Source organism: Oncorhynchus mykiss, chromosome 9 (genome assembly GCF_057628025.1).
Source record: "Oncorhynchus mykiss isolate SJ-2025 chromosome 9, ASM5762802v1, whole genome shotgun sequence".
Taxonomy (NCBI): domain Eukaryota; kingdom Metazoa; phylum Chordata; class Actinopteri; order Salmoniformes; family Salmonidae; genus Oncorhynchus; species Oncorhynchus mykiss.
The window spans coordinates 63,620,941-63,631,790 of record NC_143030.1 but is presented as its reverse complement, the minus strand read 5'-3'; the positions used below and the strand labels follow the sequence as shown (position 1 = coordinate 63,631,790).

At 46.6% G+C, this 10,850-nt stretch overlaps 1 protein-coding gene across 2 annotated transcripts in view; it reads right to left on the bottom strand.

The window, feature by feature from the left end:
• Window positions 1-20: 20 nt before the first annotated feature.
• Window positions 21-10,850, bottom strand: part of LOC110532488 (PDZ domain-containing protein 4) — a 69,166-nt gene continuing 58,336 nt past the window's right edge. For both annotated transcript variants that reach the window (XM_090184983.1, XM_021616442.3), the window contains 7 exons: window positions 9,132-9,185; window positions 6,542-6,864; window positions 6,194-6,284; window positions 5,944-6,042; window positions 5,798-5,860; window positions 5,585-5,686; window positions 21-3,351 (listed from right to left, as the gene is read on the bottom strand). In XM_090184983.1, the coding sequence (XP_090041109.1) occupies window positions 1,378-3,351; window positions 5,585-5,686; window positions 5,798-5,860; window positions 5,944-6,042; window positions 6,194-6,284; window positions 6,542-6,864; window positions 9,132-9,167 (2,688 nt within the window). In that variant the 5' untranslated portion in view covers window positions 9,168-9,185 and the 3' untranslated portion in view covers window positions 21-1,377. The remainder of the gene's footprint in view (window positions 3,352-5,584; window positions 5,687-5,797; window positions 5,861-5,943; window positions 6,043-6,193; window positions 6,285-6,541; window positions 6,865-9,131; window positions 9,186-10,850) is intronic.

The window sequence follows — 10,850 nt, the reverse complement described above, 5'->3', positions numbered from 1 at the left end:
TTCAAACGATAAAATCACTTAAATCTTATATAGAAAAGCTTTTATTGTAAAACGCTTATGGACTAGACATCACAGTATACTGAACAAACAGGGCCACACAGTTTTCTAGTCTAAGAATTGAACAAGTGAAGAACATGTCACATTATCACATCCACAATTTCACACTAAGATTTTTGAACTTAAAGTCTATTTTAAGTTGTTCCTTTTTACATTTATAGTCAACATGCAAGTAACTAAATGTCAAAGAACCACTTACCACTCCTCATTGTTCTGTCATACTGTATGAGTAAGTAACTCCATACGATCGTACCAGTCATCAAAAGACTCTAGAACATTTCCTCACGTCTCCACCACCAGAAATGTAGTTGTCGTGTGCTGTGGCATTGTGTGCCTTTTTTCTCACTGTGCTTCTCAGTTTATTCATATGAAAACGCATGCTTGTCAGATCTTACCGCAATGTCCATTTCAGTCGTTAGTCAATAAGGCCCAGGCTCTGTTCTTTGCCAATGTGCTTTGTAAATGCCGTACACAAGCATATTAGTTGGCATACAAGGCACTGTCCTTATAAGCATGGTCAATAACTACAGGTTGGTTTATTTCACCAGAGCGTTCTTTTTACTTGTCTTACCTCCCTATGTTTATCCTTTTCTCTCAGGCAGAAATGACAGGTTGCAATATTGGTAATTATAAAGTAGGTGGTTCGAGTCCTGAATGCTGATTGGCTGAAAGCTGTGGTATATCAGACTGTATACCATGGATATGAGAAAAATACTATTTACTGCTCTAATTACGTTGGTAACCAGTTAATAATAGCAATAAGGCACCTAGAGTGCTTGTGGCATATGCCCAATATACCACTAGGGGCTGTGTCCAGGCACGCCAGGATGCGTCTCGCATAGGAACAGCTCTTAGCTGTGGTATATTGGCCGTATACCACACCTCCTCGGGCCTTATTGCTTAATTATGTTCTGTTCTTCTACATTGCACCATTCTTTTCTTCCTCTCCTCACAGGCTGTGGTGACTATGCAGCACGTGGTGCGATCTCACCCGTTCTCCCTGTCCTATGTGCAGTGACCATAGAGATAACAAAACTCAATGGATATACCTGTTTAAGCGTGGATATTGCCATTGAAGGCTTCCGCTATAAAGTAGTCAACTGGGTGGTGATTCCTGTGGGTTATAGCCTCAATGGAGCTGCCCAGGCTGTCACGGACCCTATAATGGCACAGATATAAAGATGATTCCTCTATGGCAGTGACATACAAGATTGAGGTGGATTTATTTTCCTCTAAATCAACCCCTCCACAAACTACTTCTCCACTCTTCTCGTCCTCTTGGTCTTCCTTTCTCTGTCCTCATCACCTCTCCCCTCTACATTAAACAGTGGTGACTGACAGCAGAGGGTTGTAGACCTTCTTCCCGTCAGGTGACCTGGTCCCGTGAGCCAGTAGTTCCTGGATGGTGATCCAGTTATCCAGGATTCTACGGCTCCGTTTCTTCTGGCTCCTCCTGTGGCTCAGCTCCAGGATGGTAGTGGGCTCCTGTCCCTGTGTAGCCCCGTGTTGTCCACCGCCATGCGACTCCCTCAGGAAGTCCAGCCGGCTCTGCATCATAAACTCCCTGCGTCTGCGCTGCTCCCTGGCCCTCAGCAACTGCTGCTTCCTTTCCTCTTTCGACCAATAGCGGCCCATCTTCATCTCGCTGACGGCATCGTCGTCCGTGGTCATGCCACTGCGCTCTTCCCGGATCTTCATGGCCCGGGCCTTCAGGAGGCGGTCCCTAACGGGACGCTTGGCAACGTAGCGGGAGCCATCGCTTCGTACTTTGACCTTCCACTCCATACGTGGTGAGGCTGGCGGCAGGAGGGGAGGGAGGATGGGTAAGGAGGGCATGTTCTTACATGTGCTCCCCAGACTCATGGGACTGTCGCTGCCCTCCCTGGGTCGCTCCAGGCCCTCGGAGGTACAGGGGGACCTCAGCTGCATGCAGCTCTGGTAGCGCTGGGGGATTCTGGGGCCAGAGTGGCGGCGGGACAGATAAGGGCTGTTCTCAGCACTATGTCCTCTTCCCCTCCCCTCTACTGTCCCGTTGGTTTTGGGGCGTCCCGCACCTCCGTCCGACCCCCTCCTGGCCGCCCTGTCGCGGGATAAGGATCTGAACTTGGCGCCTCCCGGGCTGGAGGTCTTGGCTTCCGCTCCCCTTCTGTGTGAGCTAGGGGAGTAAGGCTGGTTCAGGTTAGCCTGCCCCCTCTCCTCCCTCCTGCCTCCCCTCTCCCTGTGCCGGCTGGGGGTCCGACACTGAAAAAAGGCTGAGTCTCCCCCCTCCAGGCTGCTGCGGCCATGTGCAGTGAGGGAGGGGTACTGTTCGGTGACCAGAGGGGTAGTCCTGCAGCTCTCCCCTCCTGTGTTGTAGGCGCTGGTGCTGTCCTTGTCAGAGCGCTCCCTCTCAGGGAGCTCATTAATGTCTGACAGCTCATGGATACAGGACTCCTCGAGAACCAGAAGAGCCACCCGCCCAGCCCCGGCCCCACCTCCGGCTCCGCTCTCCTCCTCCTCCTCCTCCAGGGGCCATGCCTTCAGACAGCGCTCCCGGAGCTGCTGCATCTTCTGGGCCCTCAGGATGTTACGACACTTGAATTCCAGATGGCGTAGCTCCTCTTCCAGGAGGGCCATCTCATGCTGCATCAGGTTCTCATTCCTGTTCACATCCAGAGGAATCCCCCCATCGCCCCCATGCTCCCCCAGCAGCAGAAGAGCGTTGCCGTTCTTCTCATAGTAGCACTTGATCTCCAGGAGCTCCCTGTACCTATCGCACTCTTCCTCCGTCAGTCCAGGCATCATCCTCACTGGGTCAGCTGTATAGACCCTCTCCCCTGCCAGGTCAACACCCCCCCCTCCTCCTCCACCACCCAGACAGTCCAGCCCCAGCAGAGAGTCTGTGCTGAAGTGGAACTCTGTGGAGTGACCATGGAGCAGGGGTGGGGTGTCCCTGTCCCCCTGGCCAGAGTGGAACCTGCGCATGCTGCCGGGGGTGTTGGTGGCGTTGGTGGTGGGGGCACTGGTCTGGTCGTCTCCCAGCAGATCATGTTCTGAGGACTCCTCGTTGCGGGTGCTCTCGTCCGTACGGCCAACCCCGCTGTCCAGCTCCTGGCTGTTACTCAGCACTGTGTGGAGCAGGCTAGGAGAGTCACGGTGACCCCACCCACGGCCTCCCACCCCACCACCACCCATGACCCCTGGTTCTGCATCGAGCACGGAGGCCCCGTTCCTCAGCTGATGGGGGCTAGGTAGATGGACGGCATTATCCAGAACCTCCAGCTCCAGCTCATCTGGGTCCAGCTGGTTGTCATTCTGAGTTGTAGAAGGTGTTTCACATATTGTGTTTGTTTTGATGGCCGTTGTTGAGTTGAAGGTGTCATTGAAGTGGGAAAAGAAACACATGAGAATAAAGCAGGTTTATTTTATTGTACTCTTTTGAACCTCATAAAACATGTTAGACGTATGTCTTTATTGTTCATCTCAGTCACTAGATGGCGCAGGAGCCAACTTAATGTGTGAGTTCATTACCATTTTAAAGACATTTTTGTACTTGGGGGTATTTTCCACCGACCTGTCTGGATGAATAGGTCAATTGGGCCTAAAGGTAAATATATGCACACCCACTCACCCAGCGATACGCGTGCACACACACATTACCAGTCTGTTCTGTCATGATTTTGTTTAGTGTGTTGTTACTACTAGTGAATAGAGTAGGTAGGAAAATTACAAATTCATTCCTTTACTCAGACCCTCTGAGATATTGATAATGTGTATGTAAATATTCTGGTTGAATTCCACAAACAATTCACGCCTCAGAGTGGAGTCGACCACATTTCATTGATATACATTTTAATTGTTTAAATTGTAATAAGTTTCAGGCTTTTGGATTATTCTTATCTAACAACCCCTTTATGTATCTCCCCCTATCCCCAAGACAGGTCCAATACAGACAATTTTATCTGAATATCAAGTCATTTCTGGGTAACAATTAAATACCATACTGTGATTCTTTTCAATTAAAATGGTCAAAAATAAATAAATAATAGCTTCTTGGCAAAAAGCTATTTCTCAAGCAAGAATATTCCTAGGACTGTATGGGAGTGGCCTGAGTGAGGGTCCTAATTGGAGGGGCCTAATGGGAGGGATATGTAACCTGAAAACTAGCTGTTATTGGCAGAGAGGGGAAAGTCTCTTTGTTATTGATCTATTAACTTCTACCTCCTGATGTCTCCAGGCGGTCCAGAAAACCCACCCAGCAAACGAGCTGAAATTTCAGCCGGCCTCTTCAAAAGCTCTTACACTAAAAGGATAATCATTTTCACAATTTCACAGTATTATTCCAACCTCAGTGTGGAAATATATATAAAACACACAAAAAAAATCATGATTTTGACTGCGCTGCCCCTTTAATCTCTGCTCATATATTTCTCTCTGATGAATTCCCCTCTCATCAACTCCCTCTGTGAGGATTCATATTGATAAAGCATTGTCTATCTCAGTTTTAGCCTACCCTGCATCTCATTTCTCTCTGCAGATTGGAGGGCGCCACATGAGTAAAGGAAGATGAGGGTACGTGCAGTGCGTGACTGACTGGGTAGTAACCTACATTTTAATGGCCCTCGCTTAAATCTGCCCTCTAGCTGAATGTGGACTGCATTCCGATTTCAACACTGACTGTGTCACAGAGCACATGTACAGACATGTGTGTTTGTGTCTGTGGCTTATGCACCACTCTCAGTATGAAAAGGGTAAACTATTCTGCCCCATCTGGAGGTGTGTGTTCAGTGATTATCCATTTGCTGTGTGTATGTGTGTATATTATGGGATGTCCTGGGACTGTGTCCTCAGATCTGTTGAGCTGTGACCTTGAGGGAAACAAAGCAATGCCACATTGGCACGTACTGAAAACAAGCAGGCTCTCCTCGTTCTCCCACTAACGCTCGCTGTCCATCCCTCCCACCCCCGCTCCATTTCCCTCTATCTGTCCTCATCTGTCTCCCTCTTCACTTCTCTCACCTTTCCTGTCTCCTGGGTAAACAGGGTAGGGGGAGATGCAGAACTTCAGTCTTATTTCCTTTACATCAATGTCCCCTTGTTATAGAGGTACCAATCGGATCTGCCTTTGATTCTATGTTGATCAATTTGGTGATCTATGTTGAATTGTACTTGACGGAAAACTGTAAATGGGGGTCTTGTGAAAATAAATAACTGTAGTGGGTGGCGCTGTGGATGTTTTGTACGCTCGATACAGACGTAAAATCTTAATTTGATCCAGTTTGCTACAGCAAGAAAATAATCCTTTAGCAACAGGAAATATGGATTATTATGTGGATTATAATTAATAGACATTTTTGTAGAGGATACATTTTTCGTATGGGAAATTCAAGTCAAATTTCCAAGTGAAAATGACAAACTTCAGAAATCTTTTTATACCTTTTTAAATGTCCTGCTTTGCGGGAATATTATCATGTAACAGGGTGATCAAATTAAGATCCTACATCTGTATGTCAGATGCTGGGTGTTTTGTTCTGGGAGAGGTTCTCACCTCTATTTCGGGCCGGGCCAGGAGCAGGGAGATGTTGGTACTGTCCTCCCTGGTAAGAATGGCCACCGCCTCTTCTCTGTTCTGAATGTCCACCCCGTTTATCTGATTCAGAATCACATCATATCTGTACTCTGATCCTTTTTTCTACATAGACTTGCTATAACATTTCAGACAAAGTTCTATATTATCTTAACAATCCTAATGTTCTCTTACCTGTAATATTCTATCCCCCTCTCGGATGCGGCCATCCATAGCAGCTATACTATTGGGGTTGACCTGGAGTGAGAGAGGATTAGGTTAGCTGGCAAACAGGCGATCAGAGCGAGGATAACCCTCATCCTCACTCCCATCCTCCTCACCTCGCCCACATAGATCCCCAGATCCTCCTCATCGTCTGTCCGGTAGCACACCGTTAACCCCAGCTTGTCCTGCTGACGAGACTTATACAGCTCAACCTCCTGTTGAAATGTGTGGCAGGAAAAACACATGTTTTGAGTGACAAGTTAAACACCTGAACACTGGTAATGGAGATAGAGAGGTCATGAAGAATGGGATTTCTGTTGGATTAGATGGTAGACAATTTTATTTGACAAGACAATTGAGACTTACCTCGTATTCTAACTCATCCTGTCGGAGATCTCCATCCTGCTGAGGGATGTCAAAGTAGTTGTTGGGTTCATAATATTCAGGCTCTAGGAGACTGAGAATAAAACATATGAGAAAATATGCCATGTGTCCCAATTTTGTTTGTTTGTCAGACATACAATTCTCTCAATTCAATTTAAGGGCTTCATTGGCATGGGAAACATGATAACATTGCCAAAGCAAGTGAAGTAGATAAACAAATGTTAAATAAACAGTAAATCTATGTCTGTCCCTTTCTCTCACACACTCTCTCTCACTATCATTCTCTATCCTTCTCTTTCTCTCTCACACACACATTCTCTTTCCACTCACAGCTCATTGAGCAGGTAGGGTTCCAGGATGGGTGGCAACGGTGGAGAGGGGGAAGGGTGAGGGGGCGGGGGCGGGGCTCCACATGGGTTGTGGGCGGTCCTTCCCAGGGTCAAGATGTGCTGGAAGCTGATGTCAGTCTGAGTGCCGCTGTCCACACAGTCAGTCATCCCCCCTGTCACTGCTACTGTCCCGTCCAGCCCCGCTAGTCGCCCTGCATGTCCCGCCCGCCTCCGGGTCCCCCTCCTTAACACGTGAGACAGCAGGGGGTTTTTCACATCCAGGGTGGTGTCCCCAGAGAGACGAGACAGCTCTTTACCATTCACCTAGAGGAGGGAGGGTTCAGAGGTTAGCCAGCAGAAGGTGGGGGAAGAAGGAGAAGAGTGAGATCAGAGGTTAGAGAGGAGGAGAAGAAAGGAAGAGTAGGGGAGTGGTGGAGAATGATTAAACACAAAGGAGTACAAGGACATGGAACATACAGAGGAAGATGTGAGAGAGAGCAACACAAAGGAGAACAAGCCATTTATAGAGCGAGAAAGGGCAATGGGTGGGTGGTAGAGATTGGACTGGTGTGTGATTACAATACAGGTGTATAGAAAGATTAAACAGGATAATAGATAGTAGATTTATTGAGCCACATTAGTAGAGCTCTCACTAGACATACAGACAGAACAGGTTAGTTCACTGTATTATAATTAACCACAGCACAGAGACTGAGGAGAATAGATGAACACAACACATACAGACAGACCTAAACACAAAGCTAGGGGTTAGTCAGTCAACACAACCAATTAAGTGAACAGACAATAGCACAATACACCTGAACAAATAGAGGAATGTGTAGGTCCATTCAGAAAGGTGCATTCGGAAAGTATTCAGACCCCTTGACTTTTTGCACATTTTGTTAAATCACAGCCTTATTCTAAAATGTATTAAATTGTTTTTTTTTTCTTCTCTATCATCAATCTACACACAGTATCCCATAATGATGGAGCAAAAACAGGTTTTTAGACATTTTTGCAAATGTACAATATAAAATAAATCTGACATTGCATTTACATAAGTATTCAGATCCTTTACTCAGTACTTTGTTGAAGCACCTTAGACAGTGATTACAGCCTCGAGTCTTCTTGGGTATGATGCCACAAGCTTGGCACACCTGTATTTGGGGAGTTTCTCCCATTCTTCTCTGCAGATCCTCTCAAACTTTGTCATGTTGGATGGGGAGCGTCGCAGCACAGCTATTTTCAGGTCTCTCCAGAGATGTTAGATTGGGTTCAAGTCCGGGCTCTGGCTGGGCCATTCAAGGACATTCAGAGACTTGTCCAGAAGCCACTCCTGCGTTGTCATGGCTGTATGCTTAGGGTTGTTGTCCTGTTGGAAAGTGAACCTTCACCCCAGTCTGAGGTCCTGAGCGCTCTGGAGCAGGTTTTCATCAAGGATCTGTTTGTACATTGCTCTGTTCATCTTTCCCTCAATCCTGACTTGTCTCTCATTCCCTGCCGCTGAAAAACATCCCCACAGCATGATGCTGCCACCACCATGCTTCACCGGAGGGATGATACCAGGTTTCCTCCAGACGTGAGGCTTGGCATTCAGGCCAAAGAGTTCAATCTTGGTTTCATCAGACCAGAGAAGCTTGTTTCTCATTTTCTGAGAGTCTTTAGGTGACTTTTGGCAAACTCTAAGCACGCTGTCATGCACCTTTTACTGAGGAGTGGCTTCCATCTGGCCACTCTACCATAAAGGCCTGATTGATGGAGTGATGCAGAGATGGTTGTCCTTCTGGAAGATTCTCCCATCTCCACAGAGGAGCTCTGGAGCTCTGTCAGAGTGACCATCAGGTCCTTGGTCACCTCCCTGACAAGGCCCTTCTACTCAGATTGCTGTTTGGCCAGACGGCCAGCTCTTGGAAGAGTCTTGGTGGTTCCAAACTTCTTCCATTTAAGAATGATGGAGGCCCCTGTGTTCTTGGGGACCTTCAATGCTGCAGAAATATTTTTGGTTCCCTTTCCCAGATCTTTGCCTCGACACAATCCTGTCTCTGATCTCTACAGACAATTCCATCGACCTCATGGCTTGGTTTTTGCTCTGACATGCACTGACAACTGTGGGACCTTATATAGACAGGTGTGTGCCTTTCCAAATCATGCCCAATCAATAAGATTTACCACAGGTGGACTCCAATCAAGTTGAAGAAACATTTCAAGGATGATCAATGGAAACAGGATGCGCCTGAACTCAATTTCGTGTCTCACAGCAAAGGGTCTGAATATTTATGTAAATAAGGTATTCATGTTTTAAAAAATGTGTAATACATCTGAAACTAATTCTAAACACCTGTTTTTGCTTTGTCATTATGGGGTATTGTGTGTAGATTGATTAGGAAATAAACCTGTAACGTATCAAAATGTGGAAAAATTTAAGGGATCTGAATACTTTCCAAATGTACTCTATATTAGTAATACACCCTCCCCCACACACCCACGCATAGGGTTACAAAGGCACATCACAGTGTTTGGTACATTTAGCTCAACTAAAAAGGTTTTGAAATCACATACAGCTGGGTAGAAGAAAAACTTTATACTGAGACCTTCAATCGACCTTCTCCATCTAAAGAGCACAGCATGTTACTTATTTGACCCTTCTGTGGAGAGAGAGAGAAGGAGAGGAATGGAATCATTAGAGAAGAGAACATGACAGTTAATAGGGTTGGTTCAGTGGGAAAAAGTGTTACAGTATGTTGTAAGGAAATGGGTTAATATTGGTTCAGATCATAGATTGCCTGTTGGCAGGCTAATCCCTGTATTAATCCTAACTCCCTCTGCATGTGTCTAACCATGCTGTAAATGATCCTCTCTCTTTGAAACAACACAACTCGGTTACATCCTTTACAACAAAAAAAAGATTGCAGTCAGAGTGCATTATAAACTGCAGTTCAAAATACCACAGTCGACTGCAGTTACTGCAGTTTCAAAACTGCAATAATCAACATGTGTACCAACCCAGCCTAATATATAAACCCTCTCTAGTTCCCTATATCTACATGTCTGTGAAGTCAGTTCTCTCTCTCTCTCTCTCTCTGTGTCTTTGCGTCTCCCTGACTCTCTGTCTCTCTGCAACTGCTTTATTGCCTACCCATGTAAGAGACGCAAACTCGGTCTCAACCTTTAAGTCTTTACTGAAGACTCATCTCTTCAGTGGGTCATATGATTGAGTGTAGTCTGGCCCAGGAGTGTGAAGGTGAACGGAAAGGCTCTGGAGCAACGAACCGCCCTTGCTGTCTCTGCCTGGCCGGTTCCCCTCTTTCCACTGGGATTCTCTGCTTCTAACCCTATTACAGGGGCTGAGTCACTGGCTTACTGGGGCTCTTTCATACCGTCCCTAGGAGGGGTGCGTCACTTGAGTGGGTTCAGTCACTGATGTGATCTTCCTGTCTGGGTTGGCGCCCCCCCCCCTTGGGTTGTGCCGTGGCGGAGATCTTTGTGGGCTATACTCGGCCTTGTCTCAGGATGGTAAGTTGGTGGTTAAAGATATCCCTCTAGTGGTGTGGGGGCTGTGCTTTGGCAAAGTGGGTGGGGTTATATCCTTCCTGTTTGGCCCTGTCCGGGGGTGTCCTCGGATGGGGCCACAGTGTCTCCTGACCCCTCCTGTCTCAGGAGGGCTAGGGTCAGTTTGTTATATCTGGAGTATTTCTCCTGTCCTATTCGGTGTCCTGTGTGAATTTAAGTGTGTTCTCTCTAATTCTCTCTTTCTCTCTTTATTTCTCTCTCTCGGAGGACCTGAGCCCTGGGACCATGCCTCAGGACTACCTGACATGATGACTCCTTGCTGTCCCCAGTCCACCTGGCCGTGCTGCTGCTCCAGTTTCAACTGTTCTGCCTTATTATTATTTGACCATGCTGGTCATTTATGAACATTTGAACATCTTGGCCATGTTCTGTTATAATCTCCACCCGGCACAGCCAGAAGAGGACTGGCCACCCCACGTTCCTCTCTAGGTTTCTTCCTAGGTTTTGGCCTTTCTAGGGAGTTTTTCCTAGCCACCGTGCTTCTACACCTGCATTGCTTGCTGTTTGGGGTTTTAGGCTGGGTTTCTGTACAGCACTTTGAGATATCAGCTGATGTACGAAGGGCTATATAAATAAATTTGATTTGATTTGATGAAATACAATTTGTAGATATTGCCAAAGCAGTATAGTGGTACAGCATTTCAGTAAATACAGTACAATGCAATGAGGATAATGAAATACAGTTCATTTCAGTAGTAATAATAATAGATATACAGGTGTAACCAATGTGAAATGGCTAG